Source organism: Gobio gobio (assembly GCF_949357685.1).
Source record: "Gobio gobio genome assembly, chromosome: 11".
NCBI classification, from domain to species: Eukaryota; Metazoa; Chordata; class Actinopteri; order Cypriniformes; family Gobionidae; genus Gobio; species Gobio gobio.
This window is the reverse complement of record NC_137104.1, coordinates 24,430,289-24,456,802: the sequence shown is the minus strand read 5'-3', so window position 1 is coordinate 24,456,802 and position 26,514 is coordinate 24,430,289. Positions and strand designations below refer to the sequence as shown.

The 26,514-nt window shown below is 36.8% G+C and overlaps 2 protein-coding genes across 8 annotated transcripts in view; one reads left to right on the top strand and one right to left on the bottom strand.

The window, feature by feature from the left end:
• ptpn2b (protein tyrosine phosphatase non-receptor type 2b) overlaps positions 1-13,072 on the top strand; it is a 33,539-nt gene extending 20,467 nt beyond the window's left edge. Inside the window, exons 7-12 of one of the 7 annotated variants that reach the window (XR_013817514.1) lie at positions 3,271-3,432; positions 3,540-3,736; positions 5,284-5,385; positions 6,431-6,565; positions 11,429-11,460; positions 11,568-12,219. Coding sequence is in view for 4 of the 7 variants with exons in the window: in XM_079829473.1 (XP_079685599.1) it covers positions 3,271-3,432; positions 3,540-3,736; positions 5,284-5,385; positions 11,385-11,460; positions 11,568-11,585 (555 nt within the window). In the remaining 3 variants the exon portion in view is untranslated. Of the gene's footprint in view, positions 1-3,270; positions 3,433-3,539; positions 3,737-5,283; positions 5,386-6,430; positions 6,586-11,384; positions 11,461-11,567 lie in introns of those variants that run through there. The other 6 variants (XR_013817515.1, XR_013817513.1, XM_079829473.1 and 3 more) reach the window with 6 other exon arrangements.
• Positions 13,073-13,091: 19 nt separating this feature from the next.
• psmg2 (proteasome (prosome, macropain) assembly chaperone 2) lies at positions 13,092-23,151 on the bottom strand. The gene is made up of 7 exons (XM_079829477.1): positions 22,951-23,151; positions 22,669-22,840; positions 22,504-22,562; positions 17,097-17,215; positions 16,573-16,746; positions 16,371-16,491; positions 13,092-14,065 (listed from the first exon to the last, which is right to left on the bottom strand). The coding sequence occupies exons 1-7, from the start codon at positions 23,005-23,007 to the stop codon at positions 13,985-13,987; spliced, it is 783 nt and encodes a 260-aa protein (XP_079685603.1). The 5' UTR covers positions 23,008-23,151; the 3' UTR covers positions 13,092-13,984.
• Positions 23,152-26,514: the final 3,363 nt, after the last annotated feature.

The window sequence follows — 26,514 nt, the reverse complement described above, 5'->3', positions numbered from 1 at the left end:
CACACACACACACACACACACACACACACACACACACACACACACACACACACATTGTAACACTCGCGCTTGACATGGTGTTCTAAATAACACAAGCCGCTAAACATATTATATAGTTAGTGTAACTTATACCACATAGAGATGTCCTGCTCTAGTCGTTTTTGCTGCTCCTCCTGTTCAACTTCAGCCTCTGGGTCTGATTCCGGATCATAGATGTATGGATGTATCCGATTAAAAGCCATTTTTTATGTTGAATAAAGTTTTTCCCGGCTTTTAGGGATGACGCAGCTTTCAGACGAACTCAACACAGTAACAGCGGCGCGCGCTCGACATTCTTTAGCTCCGCCCACACGATACGCCCCCAGCCGCACGGCTTTTTCCGGAAAGACTCGGAACAGCGCATCTTTCTTTTATAATTATAATAAAAATAAAGACTTTTCGGAGATATGCAGGATGCAGTGCTACTCTATAGGTACTCAAGATTGACATGAGACTGACTGAAACTGAGTGTTTCCCCCCCCCTTTAAGAGATATATATTTTAGTGCTGGGAATCGATAATTTTTTTTTACTAATTAATCGCATTGTTTTCTGTGATTAATCGCAAGTTTGTAATATTTCTGGAGTTTTTAATATTTTGATATTGTAATAATTTCAGTCCCTCTACAAATGAATGTAGAAACAATTTAAAGACAGCATATTTTAAATGTGTTGTAATGGCATCTTTTTATAAATGAAGGCCAGTATAACTGATACTGATTACATGACAGTATAAATGAAAGCTACCAATTTCAACATTTATTAGGCTTTAAAAAAACAACTTTTAATTTAAGTAAACTTAAAAAAATCTTCAAATAAGCCCATAATAATAAATGTTATATTTACCTGTGGCCTTCCCTGTTAGACATGTACAGAAATGTAATGGTTATCAAACACCTTTCTTAACTGCATAAATAATAAATTAAATATCGATTAATCATCTTTTCTCTGTTACCTTTGTTCTTTGATGAACATTAATGACAGACATCATAAGTCAGTCCTTCCAGAAAAATGCGGCTTTTTTTTGTGATTGTTGCGGGCAAAAATCCTTGATTATGCGGCACGTTTTCTTAAAAAATGCGATGAAAAATGCGGGATATTTATGCAATTTTATGCGATAAAATTGCGGGAACTTGCAAAAACTGCGGTTTGATGAGAAAGAGAAAAAAAGCACTACATCACAGAAAGTGCTGGAATATTTAAGTTTAAGTTTAAGTTTAAGTTTTATTGAAGACCTTAATAATGGCTCAAATTTACAAAACATTTAGTCAATCAAGTTCTGTAGCTTTACAAAAGGAATATGCTACAACTTCTGAAAAAATTAATAAATAACTTCCTGTTTTACAGATGTCGCTATACAAAACAGACATTTGAGTGCTTCCAATGCACAAAGTGCAATCTCTTAAAGGGTTAGTTCACCTAAAAATGAAAATTCTGTCATTAATGACTTCCCTTTATGTTGTTGGACACAAATTAAGATATTTTAGTTGAATTCTGATGGCTCAGAAAGGCCTCCATTGGCACAATGTACACTCTCAAGACCCATAAAAGGTAGCCTACTAAAGACGTCGTTACAAAGTCCATCTCACTACAGTGGTTCTACAATAACTTTATGAAGCGACGATAATAGTTATTGTGTGCAAAAAAAACTAAATAACGACTTATATAGTGATGACTGATTTCAAAACACAGCATCATGATGCTATGAATCATCGAGTCGATTCATGATTCGGATCGCGTGTCAAACTGCTGAAATACGTGACTTTGGCGATCCAACCCGCTGAATCGACTCATTGATTCATAACGCTTCAAACCGCTGAATCAACTCATTGATTCATAACGCTTCAAACCGCTGAATCGACTCATTGATTCATAACGCTTCAAACCGCTGAATCAACTCATTGATTCATAACGCTTCAAACCACTGAATCGACTCATTGATTCATAACGCTTCAAAGCTTCATGATGCTGTGTTTTGAAATCAGTCAGCACACAGGGAAACTGCTTTGCTCTTTTGCTGTTATTTTTGTTGGCCAATGGGAGTCATGATAGCCCCGCATATTTTGCACGCGGAAATAGGCAATTTATGCGGCGAAAGTGCGGCGTATTTGAAAAAATGCGGCCCCCGCATGAATATGCGGACTTTGGCTGATTATGCGTTAAATCACACGATCGCATAATCGCGTTTTTCTGGAGGGACTGATAAGTGCTACTGTCACTTTAAGATCGGCCGCTGTCCTGCGCATCTCATTTTCTCACGTTCATTTAAGACATTATTTAACTATTTTAAGACTCCTATAATGAGAATACTCGACAAAACTGGCATTTTGGCAATATTCTCTGTGTTGTTATTGTTTGTTCAAGAGCGAAAGAGAACTCGATGTGTGCATGAGACTGGCGCAACTTGGGATCTGATTGAGATGCAGGGGCAGACACACACACACACACACACACAGACAGGACATTGACATACAGCGTGTTCTCTTATGTATTGTCGCGCTTAGATGGTTTAAAAGCATTTACATGAATAAGAGCGTGATCATATAATGTAACGCTAGGCAAAAATGTATATAAACATGCTGCGTTAATTGCGTTAAATATTTTAAATGCGTTTAAATGAAAAAATGAATCGCCCGTGTTAACGCGTTAAATTGCCAAGCACTAATATATTTACAATTATATCAAACAGAAAGCATAAAGATTTGCTTGACCGGCCGCAACAGCAGCGCATTGCAAAATGATTTATTTACCTCCAACTCTCTTTGCAGAACACAATCCTTGATCCCGCGTCTCCCCAACCATTTCCTCCTTCATAATCTTTTTCTCCTTTTTGCTGCAAATCAACGCACAGACAATTTGGATCGCAAGCTTTCTGCAGTCTATCATTTTTAATAACAATTCCAGTCTCTCGCGAGAACTCCGGTCTGACCCACGCGTAACCTGTAAATCTAGTGAAATGTAGTTTGTGGACAGGACAGAGTTGTCTGCGATTCTTCCTTTTGTACAGTCATGCTATGTAAAACCCCCTGTCGCCAATCCATCTTCCAGTGTGAACACAGCGGCAACTGAATGCTACCCTAGATAGTCATGCAGTGTGAAAAGAATTGTGATCCGATGAGTTTGAAAATTGTGCAGTCTGACCTCGCCATTTGATCATATATTGTTATTTTTGTCTCCCACTCAGACTTACAGTTAATTAACCACTGCTTTTCCTCTATCACTGATGTGTTCAGATGGACAAGAGAAAAGACCCATTGGAGGTGGACATCAAAAAGATTCTTTTAGACATGAGGAAGTATCGGATGGGTTTGATTCAGACCCCCGACCAGCTGCGTTTCTCATACATGGCTGTGCTGGAAGGTGCCAAGTACATTATGGGAGACTCCTCTGTGCAGGCATGTCATCACCAGAGTACTTTAAACTGAATCACCGGTAACAGGACCCTGGTCTAGACTTACTGTGTTTGTGTTCATGGTGCTTGTTTTTTTATGTCTGTGTACAGAAACAGTGGCGAGAGCTCTCCAGAGAGGACCAAGAGCCCCTATCCGAGTCTCCCCCGCCGCCGCAGCCTCCGAAATGCACAGAACGCTTTAATGGCAGCAAGCTGTCTCGTCTGGAGGATGGGATGGACTCAAAGACAGGAAAGAAAACAGGCCTAGAGACCCCCAATAAAGAACCAGACAGAGATGCTCGAACAATGTATGTAACAAAACGTATATTTGATTTAACAGTGTTTCCAAAACTGCATGTGGCCAATAAGGAATCCGCATTTATCAAGTATGATGTCAGATGCTGGATTTGGTTGCCAAATGAATCCCAGGATTATTGTACAATTTTAATGTTTTAGAATGGTTGGATTACTAATTAGCTTCTATAATTGGGTGAATCTTGAACATGTCAAGGTCATATTTCAGCCCAAAAAAGGACTAAGAAAAATGTATTTAGCTTTAAGATGACGAGGCATATTCTAAAACCATTTACTTTTTGAAAAGTAAAAGCTTTTTTTTGCATTGTTTTGTTTTTTTCAAGACAATTAGGCACATTTCCCACCAAACTTGATTTACTATAATTTGAAATTTTTTTTTTATTAAAACCATTTATACATTGCGGTATTACTTAAAAATATGCTAATTTAAATCAGTGTATTACAATCATTTTATTATTTATAATGTGCGAAATAATGAAAGAAATGTGAAAGAAGTATAAAACTCAGAATAAAAAGGTCAAGTACAATATCTGGAGGCATTTGTAAAATGTGTTTAATTGACAAGAAAATAATGCAAAACTTCTCAATTTGTCCTAAAATTACCATAAAGGTGAAGTGAAGAATGTTAAATATATTGTCTTAACCCAGTTTATTGTTCATTGACTACTATTAGTATGCCATTCATGGGGTTTTTTTCTCCCCCAAAAGTGTAGACATTGAGCCCCTCTGGCACCATCAAAACATTGAGAGCGGTCTGCTCCGATCCAATCTCTTCCCAGTTCAGCCTATAGCATGAGTTTAGGGTGTCGCTACTGTAGCAGACTGAGCCAGAGGGGACTGACTGACACATTACATGGGAAAAAAATATTCAGCTTCGGGTACAGGAGTGCAAGCAAAAGCAATTGCTTAGTTGTGACGCATAGCAACACAGCTAAAAGTATAAAATATGTTGGACATTTTATTGAATGTAGTCTACCTGTTGAGAGATGCCTTCACAACACCCATAAAGATCTAATTTGTGATGTTTGATTTGGGGAATTGCGGAAGCTGCGTTTGCAAAATTAGCTGTATTTTTGTAATTCTGCTAGGTGTCACAGAAACTACATACTTCACCTTTAATTTTCTTAGTGCAAAATATTTTTCTGGGGTCAGATGTGAAGTGGACTACGTTTCGGTGAGATCCACCCAATTTGTGTCCTAAATAAATAGATGGAAACCTGTCAAGGCTAACACCATGTCCTAACCATCTACACCTTGAAGTCCTAACCAACATCCAGCCACTAGCTACATGCAAAAAGACACTCCGTCACTTGCTTTTTATTTTCAGGGTAGCCCTTTAGAAATGCCATTACTAAAATCCCACTCTACATAGTTCTATTTTAAACATCTATTATGTTCTGATAGGCTGTGAGTTTGTTTTTTGTTTTTAGTAAGAATTTAAAAAATACTTTTAACTAGAAATGAGACTTGTGTAGTACCTTGTTAGAACGCTGTTAAAATATCACATTGTCATGTTATATTCACTGTTTTCTCTCTCCAGTGGTCACAAAAGACCAAGAGATGAGAAAATGTCCAACCCCACGCAGAAGACTCAGAAACAGACAAAACCCAGGATCAACGACCCTGATAAGAAAAGAAAAAGGTGAAACTGTCTGTCTGGAAGGAATGCTTTTTTTTGTTTTTCTTTATTGTACTCTACTCTTCACTGACTTTCAACATGTCTGATCATGTGTATGTAATGTCATATAATCCCACAGATCCCAACCCACTCATTTCTCATAATGTCATTTGGTATTTAGTGTCTTAGATGCTGGTGCCTTACTTGACTTAAAGTTACAGAGACCAAGCCATTTGCAGACTCATGTCACTAGGATATGTGTGTGTACCATGCTTTCTGCAAAATATTTCTGTTGTATTGTGATTTCACAGCACCTGCAGAAGCAGCGCAGTTACACCAGTGTGGATCAGTGTACAGCAGCTTTGAGTGATGATTTTTTGTGTGCCTTTGTAATGTGCCAGAACTTACTGATCACTGATAATACTATTATATTAATAATATCTTAATATAATATATCATAATTATAAAATAATTGGCCAATATGATAGCAGATTATTTTTGGATTATTTATTTTGTACAAGTTTACAATATCCATTATCATAAATTATCTTAATTGGTGAGTATGACAGATATCTGACAGAAGAGGGCAAGATTTCAGAATTTGATAGGCTAGTGGGATGCTGATGTAATCAGAATGTAGTCTGATGGCCTATTTAAAAAAAAATAAAAAATCATGACGAGCAGATTTTCCCCTAAATGCTCATTACTGTAATACACTGTAATACAATGTTTTCGTATGTCTAATAAAATATATTTCAGTATAACAAATACTACTATGATCTGTACTTAACAATTTTTTTTAATGCATTTAAAATATATTACTTGCATATTAAAGTGAGATTTTGTTTTACATTACACTAATGATAATTTGGGGGGAAATGTAAAAATACAAGAAACTTGTTTTAAAAATAAGCCTTTAATTTTCTTTAGTTAACGTAATTCTTATTAAAAAAATTGATTAAGCCTTCAGCAATTTTGTAAGCGTTAGGAGGTCTTATGTTACATATGAACTGGGTTTTGGGTCAGGTCAGCGTTGTGTTGAGGCTTGTGTCTTATATTATGGTTTCAGTCTTGGGTGTATTTGCTGTACGTGACACAGCGAGTGCTGCCCTGTTGGGAAACCTCCCCAATGAGGCAGCAAATGGCGCATCTGCAGGATTTTTGTAAAAACAAGCTTGACCGGGCTCCTCAAAATCCTCAGGCTGTACGTGAGAGCCAGACACGAGCCTTGTGTGCTGTGACATGCTGGTTTGGAGCTTGCTGCTGTTTTTATGGCCGTGGCTGTTGGCATTTTAAGACTGAGCTTCAGCATGGTGTGATGTTTTGGCTTTTTTCTCAGATTTAGACGTTTGCTTTCTCTAATTGAATGAGATTCAATTGTGTTTGCAAAAGCTAATTTAAACAAAAACCTAAGTCTTTTGAGGGCCATACATTTGTGTTAAGCCTAAACCTGATGGTTCTTCTATATTGAAACGTGGCGGAGTTCTTTAGTTCTTGGCACAGCCTCAGTGCAATAATTCTCCAATTTTGAAACATTAGTGGGCGTGTGGTTTGCGTGCAACACTGGTCTGTTTCTGCAGATTGAGCTAAGAGTGTTTTTTGCTTGGTTAAGTGTGTCACTAAAGTATTTATTTATTTTTATGTACTGTATATTTTTAGTTTTATTCTGCCATTCTGAGTCTGACCAAAAAGGATGCATGTATAACAAGATTTCCCTCACTTGCCTTCATGCCCCCCTTTATCACACTGAGGTTTGCAATTCTTTGTTTGTTTTTCACATCATTGGAATTGCAACCACTGTGAAAAGAACCCACTAAATATTTGTCATTGTCATAAATAAATATCAGTGTATAAATATTTATATTAGTCAGATGGATAAAGATGGACAAAATAGTCTAAACCAGTGGTTCTCAACCAGGGGACAATTTTCCTTGAAAATGTATTACAAATTATCTAAATGTAGTTTTATGTTAATTTAATCTTAATTAAAACACTAAAAATAATAATACGATATAATAATACAATAAACTAACTTATTTTGACTATTTTTATATTATTAATATAAAACTATTAATTTTGACTTATTTTTATTAAAACAGAAGTGCCTAAGGTACATATCAGCTCAGCTCAGCTGACAGATTCTCTGACAAAAGGGAATCTTGGAGTCAAAAAGGTTGAACCACTGGTCTAAACTGACCCATCATAACATGTAGAAACATTTTAATCACTGAAGGCAAAGGGGTGAATAAGGAGTAGGGAACAATATACCAATTTTGAATGTAATTTTGTCTCGGTAATAAAAGCTTGGTCCTTATTGGTCGTTAATGTCCCTGCTGCATGGTGGGATATTGACTACCTATTATTTCCTAATAGACTGTTAATCAGTGGCAGATATTGAATGTGCCACTTAAAAGGGTTCACCCAAAAAATGAAAATGGTCATTTACTCATGCAAGCACAGATGCAGCAGAAATGTATTTTCACAAGAATTTTTATCATGGAACACGTTTGAAAGTTAGTCACAGAATGCATACAAATATTAATGTCGGTCTGATGTCGCATTTCATTTACATATGATAAAAGCTGCATAGTAACCTCTAAGGGCCCGATCACACAGAACACGTTTTTGCAGCGAGAGGCACTTTAAAAAAAAATTGATTTCGGCTGGCAGAGAGCCTCGTGTTTTAGAAGGAGCGCTCGGAGCGCATGAAGATGAAGAAAAAAAATCAACTTTTTGATGTTTTTCTGCTTTTTGATGCAGAAAAGCGCCCGACGTCATCGCGTTTTTTTTTCTATTGTCCAATCAAATGAATGGAGAGGCGGGTCTTCCGTTGTGGCGACCGTTACCTTGATTAGACTGAAAGGACAGCTGATTCGGGGGTTTCCTAGCAACATAAAAAAAACACAACGCACTTCTCTTTTCTAAATGAAAAAACGTCAACCAAAAAAGACAGTGCGGTGCGCCTCGCTGTCATGGATGTTTGCAGCACAAATCTGCCTGAATGGATAAAGACCAGAAAATAACAGTATTGTACGTTTATTTTATCTACGGTTTGTTAGATCTAGAATTCTGAAGAGAAATAAAGTAACGGAGTAAGATTACATTAGTTTGAATGAATTCGAATGAGTTAAGCGAATAAGAGAGAGATTGTGTGAGTGTGGTGGCCCTATTTACACCTGGTATTAAGATGCATTTTGGTCGATTAGATCACAAGCGGACGAGTCTAAATATAGGTGTAAACAGCTTCTAAAAAGTGTTGAGCATGTCCACTTTCGCCCACTTCTAAAGGTAGTCGAAAACTCATTAACCGGATTGCTTTCATAGATTAGACGCGCTCATGTGGTCGAATGTGTTCGAACAGCCACAAAAGACCGCCTAATCTCCGCCTACTGACATAACGCAAAAACATTATGGGAAGCGCTAGCCAGACGGGATTTAAACTGTCAGCTGAAGTACCAAGTTTGGATTTTAGACGAAGAACATACTGAGCACAATGTTCTCTCACAATTTCTGATTTCTAACACGCACTCACAGCGTGGTCTTGCGGCTGTCAGAGCAGAAACGAAAGCTGCTGCTCTCCGTATGTTTTCCCGTTGTCTCTATTTATGTTCATATGTATATTACATGAGCTCATCCATTAGATTGAAGGATCTGAAAAAAACATACATTTCCCTGCCCATAGACTCTCCCCTCGAAGAAATCAGGACAGAAGTGGTTGAAAGTGGACAAAAGAGATGGATTAAAACACCAGGTATAAACGAGAAAGTCTCCCTCGTCTACTTGTGATGCGACCAACCAAAATGCATCTTAATATCAGGTGTAAACAGGGCCTGTTTAATGGTGAAGCTGTGAGTTTAATTACAAAAACAGCTAAATTTATCACAGCGTTGCTGAAAAACTGTAGCTTTCAGTAGCGAAGCGGTTTCATTATAAAATTCACAGGTCAGTTTCTGTGCTCCTGAATGTTTGTGTGTGCAAACTGACCTATAAAGTTACCATCTCAATAAAAAAGTTTTAGTGCAAGTGCATAGAGGCACATAATCTGCTTCATATTATGACATTAAAAAGCTATCTTTGTGGGCAAAACATGTCGCCTTTGCCTTGTGTTGGCTTGGAATTCCAAAGGGAATGTTCAGACGTAGGTCAGATGTCCAGATATCGGATGCTCAGAATGGATGTGAAAATATCAGATCTCTTGTGGATTTTTGTGTTTATACAGCGAGGCAAAAAAAAGTATTTAGTCTGCCACCAATTGTGCAAGTTCTCCCACTTAAAAAGATGAGAGAGGCCTGTAATTTTCATCATAGGTACACTTAAACTATAAGAGACAGAATGAGAAAAAAATCACATTGTCTGATTTTTAAAGAATTTATTTGCAAATTATGGTGGGAAATAAGTATTTGGTCACCTACAAAAAACAGACCTGTAACTTCTTCTTTAAGAGGCTCCTCTGTCCAGTATAACAGAGGTCAGTATAAAAGACACCTGTCCACAACCTCAAACAGTCAGACTCCAAACTCCACTATGGCCAAGACCAAAGAGCTGTCAAAGGACACCAGAAACAAAATTGTAGACCTGCACCAGGCTGGGAAGACTGAGTCTGCAATAGGTAGCAGCTTGGTGTGAAGAAATCAACTGTGGGAGCAATTATTAGAAAATGGAAGACATACAAGACCACTGATAATCTCCCTCGATCTGGGGCTCCACACAAGATCTTACCCCGTGGGGTCAAAATGATCACAAGAACGGTGAGCAAAAATCCCAGAACCACACGGGGGGACCTAGTGAATGACCTGCAGAGAGCTGGGCCCAAAGTAACAAAGGCTACCATCAGAAACACACTACGCCACCAGGAAGTCAAATCCTGCAGTGCCAGACATGTCCCCCTGCTTAAGCCAGTACATGTCCGGGCCCGTCTGAAGTTTGCCAGAGACCGTTTGGATGATCCAGAAGAGGATTGGGAGAATGTCATATGGTCAGATGAAACCAAAATAGAACTTTTTGGTAAAAACTCAATTTGTCGTGTTTGGAGAAGAAAGAATGCTGAGTTGCATTCGAAGAACACCATACCTACTGTGAAGCATGGGGGTGGAAACATCATGCTTTGGGGCTGTTTTTCTGCAAAGGGACCAGGACGACTGATCCGTGTAAAGGAAAGAATGAATGGGGCCATGTATCGGGAGATTGAGTAAAAACCTCCTTGCATCAGCAAGGGCATTGAAGATGAAACGTGGCTGGGTCTTTCAGTATGACAATGATCCCAAACACACTGCCCGGGCAACGAAGGAGTGGCTTTGTAAGAAGCATTTCAAGGTCCTGGAGTGGCCTAGCCAGTCTCCAGATCTCAACCCCATAGAAAATCTTTGGAGGGAGTTGAAAATCCATGTTGCCCAGCGACAGCCCCAAAACATCACTGCTCTAGAGGAGATCTGCATGGAGGAATGGGCCAAACTACCAGCAACAGTGTGTAAAAACCTTGTGAAGACTTACAGAAAACGTTTGACCTCTGTCATTGCCAACAAAGGGTATATAACAAAGTATTTAGATGAACTTTTGTTATTGACCAAATGCTTATTTTCCACCATAATTTGCAAATAAATTCTTTAAAAATCAGACAATGTGATTTTCTGGATTTTTTTTTTCTCATTCTGTCTCTTATAGTTGAAGTGTACCTCTGAAAATTACAGGCCTCTCTCATCTGTGAAGTGGGCGGACATGCACAATTGGTGGCTGCCTAAATACTTTTTTTGCCCCACTGTACGTGTGAAACAAATTCTGATCTGATTTGTGCCAGTGTAATCGCAGCCTAATTCTGGGTTATAAAACCTGCTTGCACTATTTCTATTTTCAAGACAAAGCATGCATATTTTACTGTGAATTTAAAGTGAATCATTTCAAATTGCATTGTAAAGATTTAAATCATTAGGTATTCCAAAGAAGTCAATTATGTTTGTGTCATAGTTTATCATAAAAATTGTTTCAGTTATTTCTTCAGTTCTCACATTTTTGGAATTTCCCATTAGGGAACAAGAAGAACTCAGCTTATGTTCTCCTTTGTGTTCCATAGAAGAAAGTCATGCAGGGTTAGAACAAAATAAGGTTGAGTAAATGTTTTCATTTTCATTTTTGGGTGAAGAAACCCTTTTTAACATTGTGATTTGAAATAGTACATATTTGACTTTGCATTCTGTGATTTGTATTGACAGAGCGAGAACAACCAGTGACTCCTAACTCCATGGCAACCTCAGCAAGAGATCTCCATCCCATAATCCTCCCCAATGTTTTTAAAAGCCGTTTACAGCATGAACTCTTCAAGAAGGTTTCTCCACTCCGAACAACAGCACACACCAGCACTATATCAGTGGATGAAACTCAATTATAATAATAATAATATCAAGAGGACAGCGCATCGCCATGGTTTGGATTTTAATTTCGTTGGACCTATTTTCTTTTTTTTGCTTTTTTTGTTGGAAAAAGCAGCAGGATCTGAAATAGGTCTATACATTTCTAACGCTGTTCACACATTGTATTTTTAGACAAATTTTTTTCAGAGGCAAAATGAAATGCTCTATTTTTTATATGAAATTACTTGAAATTTCCTATCATATCTACAGGGCTGTATGCTCGAATCCAGTTTGTGAGATTGTTAGATGACGTCTTATGCTGAAGAGTGCTCGCATCGTGTACATAGTGTACCTTATGAGATGTAAAAAAAAAACAATTTGATTGTACAAAATTAACAGACATTGCATTTGGTTAAAACAAACAGAACAAACCAGCAGTGTCTGATGTTGAAGAGTCTTACTGTTCTTTATCCAAGAGTAGGATCCATGAATAAAACTATCATTTAGTTTCTGTAACGATGCGTTGCTTCATTCACTTTTTCACAGCTGTCAACCACCCAGCTAAAATTATGGCTCATTTAAATATTTCTGTTTATGCTGGCCGTATTTTACCGTAATATTCCATGTTTTCCCTTACTGGTAGATCATTTTGTGTTTGGTGTGAGGGTAGATTTCATGAAGAAATGTAATTCACCCTAAAATAAAAATGTAGCCTTTTTAAGACCATTAAGCTTTCACATGCTGACATTTTCATGACAAATTAAGCATATTTCCGCCTTAAAGGGATAGTTCACCTAAAAATTTAAATTTTGTCATTTACTCAACCCTCATGTCGTTCTAAACCTGTATGAGCTTCTTTCTTCTGAACACAAAAAAGATAGAAGAACGTTGGTAATCAAACAGTTGACTGCAGCCATTGACTTCCATAGTAAGAAAAATAGTATAAAAGTCAATGGCTAAAGTCAACTTAATATCTTTTGTGTTCAACAGAAGAAAGAAACTCGTAGAGTTTAGAACATGAGGGTGAGTAAATTATGACTATTGGGTGAGCGATCCCTTTAAATTCTTAATACTGTAATGGGGAGGGGGTGATACTGTTATTACAGTTTAAAAAAACTCATTCAGTAAAACATTTTGTGAAGATTCATGAAAATGACACTCACATTAAAGGAAATTGGGGACCATAAATGCTTGATTATGAAAATTTCACAATGAGAGAAATCTTTAGTAAAATAGACTTCATATCATCATCATGAAAAACATTTATTGTTTAGGGGTGAAATACACTTTTTAATGTTTTTGATAGAAGTCTCCTATGCTCACCAAGGCTGCATTAATTTGTTTAAAAATTAAAGTAATTATTTGTGAAATATACTATTTTTATTTGAATATATTTTATTTTCAGGAGCCATTATTCAATCTTCAGTGTCTGAATAAGAAAGCATTCTAATATGAAACATATTTCAAGAAACATTATTATCAGTGTTGAAAACAGTTGCTGCTTCATTATTTTGTGTAAACCAATACTTTTTTTGCAGGATTAGTTGATGAATATAAAGTTTAAAAAGAACAGCATTTATTTTAAATAGAAATCCTTTTGTAACATTTTAAATGTCTTTACTGTCACAATTTCAAATTAAGCATTCTTGCTAAATAAAAGTAAAAGTAAAAATGTTCCTGCCCCCAAACTGTAGTATATGACCTGGATATTGACCATTGTTATATTAAGCCCATAACATTTAATTTCCATCACTGTTTGCTGTGAAGGTTTAAAATGGCGATGATGGGACATGACATGACTCTTTTAACATGGTGATTCTTGGTGCACCACCAACAATGAAAACATGGTCAAACTATGTAGAAGGGGCTTTAAGTGTTTTCACTTTCTTCCCAGAAGAAAGAGTCACACAAAACTGGTCACAGCAGGTTTAGAGCTGCGTCACATTACAAGAACTGCTAAACTGCTGGGAAACTCAAGTGGAAGAGAGCCAGACCTATTCTGTCATCAACTGGTGGGAGGAGAGAGATGAACACAAAGTATCAGCATGACTAGCATTATTAAAAAAAACGACACGGGACACAATTTGGCAAAAATAACGATACAGGTTATTATTTCTGTACTATTTCACTTATTTACAAGCAAAATGTGTATTTGACGCTTTGTGCAGTTTGACAGCTCAACAATCATCCTCAGATTCATGTTTCAAGCGGTCACACCTGCAGTTCAGCAGAGTTGCAAAAAGCATGTCCAGGCGCAAGCGTGATGTTTCAACCACGCTTCAGAAGAGAAGAGGTGGGATCCCGCTGCCGAACAGCAGCCTCCATGAGGGAGGAACCCGCCACTGCACTGAGCCCTGCGTCTAAGAGAAAACATAGCCATTAACAAAACAGCAACACTATATATACACGGGAAAAAACTTTCACTTCTGAAATTCTGTAACCACATCCTTCTAAGCCGGTAATGTCCCACTCTCAACTATAAGTTTTGAAATTCTATCCAATGGTGCTTCTACATATTTTTCCAGTACCCCACGGGTTCTTAAAGTCTTAAACTAAGTTTGATCAAATTTAAATAATAATATCAAAATGTATTTGAAAATAATATAATGTTGTGTAAAATGGGTATAATACTATAGACACAGCCACTTTATTGAGAGATTTATTTGTGATGGAATAATTACTTTATAATTTTATTGGCGTCTTACACACATGTTGTACAGTTACTCTGAGCCGCATTAATTTGAGTGGTGACAGATATTATGGGATGGCTTGATGCAGCGCAAGAGACGCAGATAATTTGATCTTGACCCTTAAGAAATTGCAATGCTGTCACGTTACAAATCTGCTTCAAATTACCTTAAAAATTAAATTAATTGCTAATTACAACTTTGAACTAAAAATGTAGAGCGTGTACAAATCGTGAATGTAAATAATTGGGAATCATGTTTTAAAAAAAACATTTATCATTCATCTATTATTACTTATGTTGGTTTGGTCATTTTGGCTGTTTCCTAATAAAGGTCCAGAAATTCGTGGGGGTTTTTTGTGTCATTTGTCAAGTTTTTTGCCAGGTGGCTTTTTTAATTAGGCATGATGTCATTACGTTGCTGTCTTGACGCCAGCCAATCGCTGCTTTGCTGATCATGGTTTCGAGTATCGATGCATCTGCCCTCTTCAGGAAACACAAGAATGCGCAGTTATCTTAGATAACTTAATCCAGATATTTTAATCCAATCCGCAAATTCGTTTGAAGAACCAAATTAGCCAGACATCAGTGATCACGATTAAAAGATCTGGGATCTGTCAAATCATCTCAGATGTATTAAGCGAGGTAGGAAGAACGGACCCCTGGAGAGCGAAATCAGGATAATTAGGTATCCGTATCAATCCCTCAAGCACCACCAACTGTCCAAATTTGTCTCAAGACGATTCGATTGCACCCTATGACATCAGACCTGTTTTCCTGTTGGTACATGTGACGTCCGGCATAAAGCCTACAGATTCCTTGGGTCATGCCGAGAACATAGATATCAATTTTGCTGTAGTTGACCAAACTTCCTGTGCGCCTTTTTGATTTTCTTTAAAAACATACTTTTTCAAACTCCTCCTAGATCATTAGTCTGATTTTCACCAAATTTGTGTCAGATCATCTTCAGACCATGCCGGCAAAAAGTTATGGATTTTGTGTTGATAGATGAAACCGTTTTCGTATACCGCATCAACAAATTTGATGGTATAATGCCAAAACAACTCTGAGGCTGTATCTCTGCAATTCTTTGTCATATTGACACCAAACTTCGTATGCGTCATTGTCACCTCACTCTGACCACACCACATCAATTTGTTCACAGCGCCACCTATTGGTCGAAAGTGTTAAACCATTAAATCAATTTACTAGTGACTGTATTTATGATTTTCTGGCCATTTTGCCAAAAATGATCTTAAAGGGATAGTTCACCTTAAAATTTAAATTAGCCCATGATTTACTCACCCTCAAGCCATCCTAGGTGTGTATGACATTCTTCTTTCAGACGAATACAATCGGAGTATATTAAAAATGTCCTGGCTCTTCCAAGCTTTATAATGGCAGTGAATGGCTGTTTCTGTTTTGAAGTCCATAAAAGTGCATCCATCTTTTATAAAAATGCTCCACACGGCTCTGGGGGGTTAATAAAGGCCTTCTGAAGCGAAGCGATGCGTTTGTGTAAGAAAAAATATCCATATTTAAAACTTTACAAACTGTAATCTCTAAATTCCGCTAACTGTCGTACGCGCATCTGAAAAGAAGAATGTCATATACACCTAGGATGACTAAATCATGGGCTAATTTTCATTTTTGGGTGAACTTTCTGTTTATTGTCTTTAATTGCTCATTGCTGCAGTTGGTCTGATGCTCCCAGCCATGATTGTGCTTGACCCCTTAATTGCTGCTTGCAGCTATATTTGTTTTTTCAAAACCTATTTAAACTGTAAAGTTGTTTAATTTGCGGTTTCTACAGTAATTGTATGGTTTTCCATCGACATTACCCTACTTCCGCTCATATGGTATTAAATGTAGGTCTTCAAAAAGGTCTTTAGCATTGAATGTTATTTTAAAAACCCTGCAGATACCCTGTTTATTTCATCACCATTATTCAGATTTACTACATTTTCTTACACACTTACAGGTTTTTCCAGCAGATGAAGCCAGTCATTGAGATGGTTGATGAGAGCAAAAGCATCAGGGATGTTGTCCCCTTCTGAGCAGAAGATCAGCACTACTGCCATAGGGACGTCCTCTGTGCAGCTGACAAGACAAAAAAAAACTCCATTGGCCTAGTTCACAATTGTAGATTTGATCATTTTTTCGATTTATGACAGTTTTTACCAGTCTGTGTAAAGGGCTTTGGTCACTCCTCCTCCAGGAATGTAGAGCCGCTGCTCGGAGTCGGAGATCCCAGGGAACACGCTGATTCTCTCCATCTCCCTCCAGCCCAGCTCCTCCACCCTTTGGCCCTCCTCCTTCTGCAGAGACGGGCTCAGCAGGTACCGTAGAGGAGTGCTGCTCAACAAGAAGACGTGGACATCAGCAACACAAGCATTTCAATACTACCGATACGAAAATATTTGAATCATCTGATGTTTTGGTGACTGGATGTTGTGGATGTCTGAAGTTAAGGAAGTTGTTCACACAGGTGTAAAGAATCACCTACTACAGTTTGAGGCACCAAATTTTGTATAGTATATTGTTTTTATCATTTATGGTCGTGTGTGCTACCTTGAAATGCAGTGCATGCCATGAGGTTTGATAAATGTCATCTAATACAATTTGCTAATACAATGACATTTATGCAATTCTGTGTACCACAAATACTCTGCCTTTATTTACATTTGATCTATCTATTTCATTACCCATGAAGCTGTTGGTCGTCTCTCTGATAAGCGTGACTGCTGGACAGCAGCACACTTCTGAGGAATCCACTACTCTTGATCCAGGAAACAATCAGCTTTCGGAATGATCTGAACTTTGTCTAAGATAAACAGTAAACAGAAAAGAGTCATGTGCAACTGAAAATAATTAATTATTCGTGGGCGACCAGGGCCGGCACAAGCTCAACTGCTGCTCTAGGCAAAACACTGTTGCACCGCCCCCTCACACTCACAATCAAAGACGATCTTTGAGATGCATGTGAACTGGAGATTTTGTTAATTGATAAAATTACACTAAAATAAAAGCATGTTTTCAGATTTGTTTCAATTCTGCAACGTTAAAAACAAATCAGCACCACTAGTGCAAATGCAAATTCTGTTTTAAATAATAAAATAAGTAGACTAGCTTAAGGGGCGCGGGAAGTGGTTTCACAGGACTGCAAATGCAATGCAAATTTTTGTTGATTTACATTTATTAATTTTTAGCATTTAGTCAATTATTTGTAATAAACACTTTAAGTGGCCCATTAAAAAGTATTATTTATATGTTGATTATTTATTATGTTTTAAAACAAACATGAGGTCATATTGTGACCGTTGTGGTGTACGTACAAAGAATGCATAGAGGGGTATTAGGCCATTTCCTCCAGAGTGGAGAGCGCCTTTCTGAAGATTCCGTTCATTTCTAAAGCTCATTCCACTCAGCGCTGCGCACTCAACCCAGAATGCCCTTTGTGACATGCTAGTTCGAATATAGACCTATCTGAAATAAGTAGCTAGGGCTGCCCCCAACTAAAGTTTTTTTTCTAGTAGTTGTTCATTTAAGCCGTTGTTCACACGGCGCCAGCCTCCGTGTCATTGTCTGCTATATTTGCTTATTATTTATTAAAGGGTTAGTTCACCCAAAAATGAAAATTCTGTCATTAATTACTCACCCTCATGTCGTTGGACACCTGTAAGACCTCCGTTCATATTCGGAACACAAATTAAGATATTTTTGTTGAAAGCTGATGGCTGAGAAAGGCTTCAGACAGGCCTCCATTGGCATTCTGTACATTTACACTCCCAATATCCATGAAAGGCACTTAAAACGTTGTTACAAAGTCCATCTCACCACAGTGGCTCTACAATACTTTTACAATGCGACGACAATAGTTTTTGTGCGCAAAAAAAAATCAAAATAACACCTTTATCCAACTTGTTCTCGACTTCCGTGTGTACCTCCACGACGCATGCGCGAGAATATGACGCAGATCCGGCGTTCGGACATATGACCCAGAAGCGATTTGTTTACGAGCAGAGGAAGACGCGCGTATCTCAGCTGTTGGATTCTACATTGATCGTACTTTAGGTCTCGGCGTAGTTCTCAAAATGGGGCTTAAGTGTGTATTTCATGGATTCCCGAACGCTGGCGCTACGTCATATTCTCGCGCATGCGTCGTGGAGGCACACACGGAAGTCGAGAACAAGTTGGATAAAGGTGTTATTTTGATTTTTTTTTTGCGCACAAAAACTATTGTCGACGCATCGTAAAATTATTGTAGAGCCACTGTGGTGCCTTTCATGTATATTGGAAGTGTCAATGTACTGAATGCCAATGGAGGCCTATCTGAAGTCTTTCTCAGCCATCAGCTTTCAACTAAAATATCTCCATTTGTGTTCCGAATATGAACGGAGGTCTTACAGGTGTCCAACGACATGAGGGTGAGTAATTAATGACAGAATTTTCATTTTTGGGTGAACTAACCCTTTAAATCCAGGCAATTGGTTGTTAAAACATTGATTGAAATTAAGATACAATTTATACAAAACGAAATGTACTTTAAAGAAAGGCTTTCCACAACAAAAAAACTTAATGAAGTGGTCAAAATCATTTCTGACCAACGTCGTCTGACATATTGGCATGATGTGTCCTGTTCACTTTTCATAATCAATGTAGATTAAATGTAGGGTAGGTAAGAATGATCTAAAACACTTTTGTCCAAATTTGTTTAAACTTTCTTTATATGTCAATACATAATTAAAATGTAAGTACTCTGAAAAAGAGAGTATAAAAATCGAGTGACTCTAGACTTTTTAATCTGCAATAAACACTGCTCATTATTTTTGTCCGGGACGAAACAAGTGATTGGCTTGGGCGACTGTCACTCTCTCGCTACCATGGCTACCACCGCTTTTGCTACAGGATCGGCCCACATGCGCGCACCCCAGTGTTGCCAAGTCGGGCTACTTCAACACTGTTGCCGCGGGCTGTTTTTCATGTCCGCCGGTTGAAGCGACCCCAATTATGTGATATTTTGCCCTGGAATTTGCGAATTTTAGCAGGCAGCCCTACCAAAAAGACACATATTTTACCCCCCCCAAATGCAAACATTTTTTACCGGAGATACACGATTGCGCTTGTTTTGAGCTAGTTTTGAGTAGCAATTGGGCGGATTTTGTTGTGAAAACCTGGCAACCCTGGCGCACCCGTTTGATTTGAGGAGTTCAAGAGGCTGTATTTCTGCTGGACAGGTAATCTTTCATTCTGATTATACATTTTTTTGGTTTATGTTTTCATGAAGCATGTCTCACTAGCACACGTAGCTGCCTAATATAGCTAACATAACATTACTTAGCATAAAGTTACAATGTTATACACTTAGCGAGCCATTAGTAGAGATGATAAATACTCAATATGCTTAGCTCAAGTTGATCGCTGTCGTGTTGAATTTCGCAAAATGTAACTTTAGATAACAAAATGCATGTGTAAAAGATAGTACACCGCATCCAGGAACTTTTTTTAGAACTAAGTTAGCTTTAGCTACTACCCTCTGTCTAAACTCTTCTACCATGTTCACCGGGAACTTTACCTGCACTGTTTATTTCGGCCCTTGGTTTGTTTTTATATTCTCTACCTATGTTAACTGATGTTTTTATCTTGTATCTGTGTGTGTCGTAGACACTGTGTTGTGTGTGTATTTTAAACTTTACCAGTATCGTTATTCTAGCTTCACAGTGAGAACTAAAAGACATCTTATTTGTTTATATTCATAATGATAAAGTTAGATTTTTTATTACATGTGATTCTGACATGATGTCACTACATGCACTTCTTCTCCGCTCGCCTCAGGTAAATAATGCGTCTTCCAGCTGAGCGGTCGGCGTAGCGCGTTCATGTGTTTTGGGGGCGTGGCTTTGGAAAGAGCCCAGAAGGGAGAAGGTGGAGTGAATGGAAATAATGAGCTGTCTTTAAAACAGTCGTGAGAGGTCTACAGACACTCAATTTTTATACTTTATTTTTCAGAGTACTTACATTTTAATTATGTATTGATATATAATGAAAGTTTAAACAAATTTGGAAAAAAAAGTTTAACCAAATCTTACCTTACCTTTAAATGAAAAAATAACATTATAATATTTAAACATATGAAACTAAATACTTGTTTTAATGGCTACAAGTTCAGTAGGCAACAGAACAGAGAAATTTCATGTCGGAGCAGGAGCTCCGCTCCGCTCACATGCTCTGGTAAGGTAGGCAGGTTTTTCGCGTTCATTTTTATTTCCTGTCGCTATGCAGGCTCTTTTATTGTATATGACAGTGTAAACTGCTCAATAGCCCTTTTATTTAAAGGTTTAATGTAGGCCATAGTCCATTTGCATTACGATTGCAAGAAGGATCCACAATGTCAAAACTGTGATGTGCAGTCAGATGTCCCGGGGTGTATGCTGTTTAAACGAGTGTTCTCATTGATATGTTTCTTGTGCTTCGTGTTTTATAGACTCGATATTGTTTCTTCTATTCAAATGTGCTGACAAAAATAGCCGTTGTAGGGAATGTATCGGGAAAAAATGTAAAATTACATTTCCAAAAAATGCATTCAGATATGCTCAACGTAGCTACATCCAGTCAACTTTCATTTTGGAACTATTTTTCAACCATGACAGGAAGTGTCAGAGGGACATCTTTTCAACGGTCATTAAAGGTCCAAATGTTAGCTGGAATATATAAATATTACGCACACAATAAGGTGAGACACGTAACTTCTCCCCCGCTTTCTCTCACATAGCTACACATGCACAAGCCTACCTTTAAGAGGAAGCGCGTGTCGGGCTTTAAAATCATTAGCCATCACTAGCAGTAAAAGTAATCTTTTGTATTAATGTACGGATTTTTTTTTTCTTTTCGTTTTGATGATATTTTTGGATGAAGGCTACATCAGGGAGTTTTTCATGTAGACCGATGGTGCTGTGGGGCGTGATGGGGTGGAAGGCTACTAGAATGAAGGAAAGTTAATTTGCTAATTAACTTGATGATGGAAGTGCAATAATTCAAACAAATGTCCAAAAAAAAAAAAGAATTATTAAATATTTTAAATGGGGAAAATTTTTGTTTTTATTCTTGCCGCCCTGACTGTGCTGCTGCCCTAGGCGGCTGCCTAGTTCGCCTATAGGCACACGGCGGCCCTGTGGGGGACTGATATACCGAACTTTTATTTTGACAGCACTTAGATCGCACAGGAGCTCTGGTTCTCCGTCTGCATAAGTTTACTGTCATTGTTGATAAAAATTATAAACAAATTGATAAATTAAACTTTTTTATTTATTTATGTGTATATATATACACATACATAAATAAAAATAAATGATTAAAATATATAATTGTTTAAAATAATAAATTAATTTAATTTAAATAATACATAAATATATAATTTTCATATTTTAATTTGATGTAAAAAGGATAGTTAACCCAAAAAAGAAAATTGTCATCATTTACTCACCCTCATGTTGGTCCAAACCTTTATGAGTTCTTTCTTCCGTTGAACATAAAATATATTTTAAATAATGTTGGTAACCAGACAGCTGACGGTAGCCATTGACTTTCATACAATTTTTTTCCACCAACCCAAGTCAATGGCTACCGTCAGCTGTCTGGTGGTTACCCATATTCTTTAAAATATCATATTTTGTGTTCAACAGAAAAAAGAAACTCATACAGGTTTGGAACAACTTGAGGGTGAGTAAATTATGACAATTTTCATTTTTATCTGAACTATCCCTTTAAATTGATTAAAATAAATATAGTTCTATAATACTATAGTAAGTAAAATTTAATAAAATGTAACATGATAAAAACTAAATTTACAAAATAATACTTTACATATTTATATTATATTAATTTTTCACAGCATTAATGGGGTCTTAATACATGAAAATATAGCTTCCTTGTTTAGCTTCCCATTTTAGGATTGGATCCCTCGCACAAGAATAGTTATATAACGGGGGTCTAAAGGATTGAAATTCTCTGTTGTAAGATATTGGCATCAACCATCAAAAACTCCATATCGGTCGACCACTAAATTGTACACCTCCAATAAAGTGTAAACTTTTATAAATGCAAACCACTAACCTGGACGATGGGTGTTCTTATCTGTAGCACAGCCAGCTTTAAGTCACTGTGGGAGTAAACTGCACAAACACATTCGAAACATCAGCTACTGTACATGCAATGATTGGTGGTGTAAGAAAAGATGATTCTCTGGAATTCAAGGTTAAAGCTATCGTATCCCATTACCCTCTGCGCTGGTGCTGAGCTGGGCAGCATCCTCAGTGGATGTGGCATACGGGTTGTTCCCAACCATGGGAATCAGACAGTCCGTGTGGAAGTATCCCACTCTGGGCATATTTAATGTTGAGATGAGGAGATCCACGGCGAGCTGCCCCACGTTTCCAACAGATACCGCAGGCTATGCACAAGAGAAACAATTATAAGTAGCTACTTATTTGATAACTGCACCATGTGTTTGTGTGATGATGATGAAGCTGATATACTAATGAAGGCAAATACTTTACTTACCATTATCAAAGTAAAGCCTTTAAAAGATGGAACAACATCCCCCGCCGAGATGAACATTTTGAAAACGGTTTATATCTAAATCAGAAGATAAATTCCGATGAATTGCAGTGGATCTGTAGTGATTTTTACTTTCAATTTCCTGCGCTGTGGAAAAGGACCTGACATTACTGCGTCATGCCTCACCGGGACACCCTGATGCCTGAACAAAAACAATCAAAACTATTTATTTGCGACGTGTATTTTGACTAGTTTTCGGAAGAAACAAATTGTAACATACATAATTATATATATATAAAAAAATTCAGACTTTAAGAGAAATGTTTTGCCGTTACAAGCATTTATTGCGATAGAAACATGTCAAAATAAAAGTCTTTACACAGCAAATTTACCAGCTAAACAATATTTTATTATTATTGTTGTTGTTCATTAACATATTATTATTATTATTATATTATTAAATATTGACGTAAACTTTACACTTTGTAATAGAGGTCTCGAAACTTTATTTACAAATAACCTTTCAGGGGGGAAAATACGTCATAAGAAAATATCTGCTGAAGCTCAGTTCAACATAAATGACCAGAAGATGACGCTAGACTCTCATAGAAATTAGTGAAGAAAAATATGTTGCCTTGTCCTGTGTTACTAGTCTTATGAGTATGATGCTGAAGCATGAGATTCATATAAAAAGATTCATATAAAATTCAGAAGAACATTGTGTGTAAATCACTTTAAGTCGTTGGCACCCTTTACAATGTAGGCTATAAAGCAGAGAAGAAAATAACTGATACTAATCAGTTACTAGTAAATCGTTATATAACTCTCTATATATGAAAAATAGGCTAAATAAATATGTAATATAGGCTATATAATATAAATATTTAAAAAATTGTTTGAAAAACAAAATCTATTTCAGTAAACTCAATAAAATATCAGGCTGAAAATGTAGGCTACTTGTGACAATACAATGTCCCTGAGCCAAGGGCTATATGAAACTTACACAACACAATAAAGTGACTTGTGTTTTCTGCAGGGATATTCAGAAATATGGTGTTTCACAAATTACAATGCAAGAAATCAATATAGTCATCAGCCTCAGCCAAAGGCTTTCATAGAATAAAGCTTTCAGTCCAGCAGAGAAATATAATAGCTACAAGCTAAATACTAGCCAAATTATTTGAATATACTTTTATAACCAACAAGGGCGAGACTATGCAAACTCAATGATATGACTTCTTCAGCTAATTATTGAATATGTATGTGTCTACACTGCAAAATTAATTTTGAGTTAACAAACCTTTTTCTTTTGTCACTTACATGTTCTGAATTGGAGACATAATCTCCTGTATTGTTCTTTTTTATTAATTGAAAGAAAGCCATTCTTCTGTGTATTCGCTTTTGATTTTCGTCATATTTTGTACTGTAACAAGTTTTAACAGATCTATTTTTACTGTAGATATGACTTTAGAGAAGTAGAGGACACCCTGAAAGTCTTAAAGAATCATTTAATTAATATTTATTTTAATGAAATTATTAATTATTATAGTTATTATACTCAAGTTTTACTTTTAGTATTTTGGAGTGTTATTTTAGTATCATTGTGATAGGCTACTGTTAGTTTATATATATATTTTTTTTATTTTATATTTTGAATTAGTTTTTATTTTGTTTTTCATTCTAATTAGTTATTAGTAATTGTGTTGTTTTTGTCATTTGTATTGCTTTTCAAAAATATGTCTATATAGTTTTTATACATTTTTAGTTTTAGTTGTTTTAGTACATCAAGTTAAGCTAAACGAGAATGAAAAATGTTGCTTTGGCTAATGCCATTGACAGTTTTTTATCTTTTCTTTTATTTCAGTTACCATTTCTATTATTTTAAGTCTCTGGTATTTTTTTGACTAATATTTTTTTATTTTTTGACCATTTTCCATAGATGGAAAATATTTTACTGATGTTCCTTCAGTATATTTTGTAATTTAGCACAATTGGAATGCTGTATTTCTTGGATCAGAACTATCAGTTTCACAAAGATTAGTTTTTATGCAAATTCTTGGTTAAACTAAGCAAACAGTTTTTGTATTGTGTTCTGTGTACTGTACATCTCCAAGGGTCACGAGCATTAGAGCTGATTATCTGCATGATGAAAATAGTGCACCTGCCAGTTAACCTCATATAGGGTCACCAGCACCAGCATGATTTGTTCGAAATCTCATTCTGACAAATGTTCAGTTTAATGATTTTACATATATTCTCTCATTATGCATTTGCATTCAGAGCCTGCTGTCCTGTGATTCTTCAGGGCGCACTCGTGCGTGCGTGTGTGTGTCAGTGTGTGTGTTTTCTTGAAGAAGGATCAAAGGGACTTGAACAGCAGACTTCACCTGTGAGCTATCTATAGAGCATTAGATAATGGCCTGACTTAAAACAAAACCCTCTGTTCACATGCACTGCAGTTGTCACACGACATTTAATTATTTAATTTGATCAAAGTCACGATGTACCAGCACAATAATTCAATCAGTGTTAAGAGACCACAAACACACATCCAAATAACTTCTGCTGTAACTTGTCAGAAATGTAAATGCCAGGTTTCATTTAAGTGATTACAATGTGTTGAATGGGGTTGATGAAATTAAGTTTGAAATTATGATATGAGCATTGTAAATGGCTGTGAAAAATGTAATAAAAGAACGCGATTAGATTTCTTTCCCAGAATGCATTGTTGATCCCTCCTTTTTCTTTGCATCTTCCTTGTAGATGAACAAAAGCTACTAAAAAGTATACTTTTTGGGTCTTTAAGTGTCTATCTGTTATGAACATTTAAATTATTAATTTGATACTTATTGTGACACTTAATTTGTACATACATGTTTTATTTAAGGGGGGGGGGGTATAATGCTATTTCATGCATTCTGACTTATTTACACTGTTAAAGAGTTGATTCTCATGCTAAACGTTTTTTTTATTTTTTTAAACGAGTTGGATGTATGATGGCTTTCTGTGCCATATACACTCCTTCAGGATTCAAACACATTTCAGAAAGTTTTTTTTCCCTGAGTATGGCCCTGTATTACATCATAAAGGGCAGAATTCCTATATGGGCACTTCACTAAAGATGTGTGTTTTTGGATGAGAGGGAAAGATATCTTTGTTCAATTTTCCAAATAACCCAGCATTAAGGAAACAGTGGATGCAGTTTTTCCAGAGAAGCAACAGAGTTCTGTAACTGTTTGTTTGTTTGTTCCCGGTCATTAGTTGAAAACACAGGCGGTGAGTGAAAATACATCAAATGTCTGTTTTGTTGGCAATCGGTGTGTAAGTGCATATAATGTAAACAACACGAACGTATAGTAAATGAAAAGTTATCCAGGCATAATGGATGATGTATTGTGTGTGTGTGTATGTGCTCGTGACTCTTTAGCTCCACCCACAGCACGCCTCTATGAATTTGGTTGTTTTTGTAAAGAATCGGTACCGTGCAGGTGGCGGATCATATATACCCTTTTCTCACAGCAGCTGGAAAACATTTATCATTTTGATGGCAGATTGTAATCCAGAAAG

Excerpts from the sequence above, each read along its gene's own strand:
- psmg2 (XM_079829477.1), bottom strand. The coding sequence starts at position 23,007 with ATGTTCATCTCGGCGGGGGATGTTGTTCCATCTTTTAAAGGCTTTACT. Across the intron at positions 22,841-22,950 it reads AAGGCTTTACTTTGATAATG|CCTGCGGTATCTGTTGGAAA; the intron begins GTAAGTAAAGTA and ends TCTTGTGCATAG. Across the intron at positions 22,563-22,668 it reads GCTCAGCACCAGCGCAGAGG|TTTACTCCCACAGTGACTTA; the intron begins GTAATGGGATAC and ends GTGTTTGTGCAG.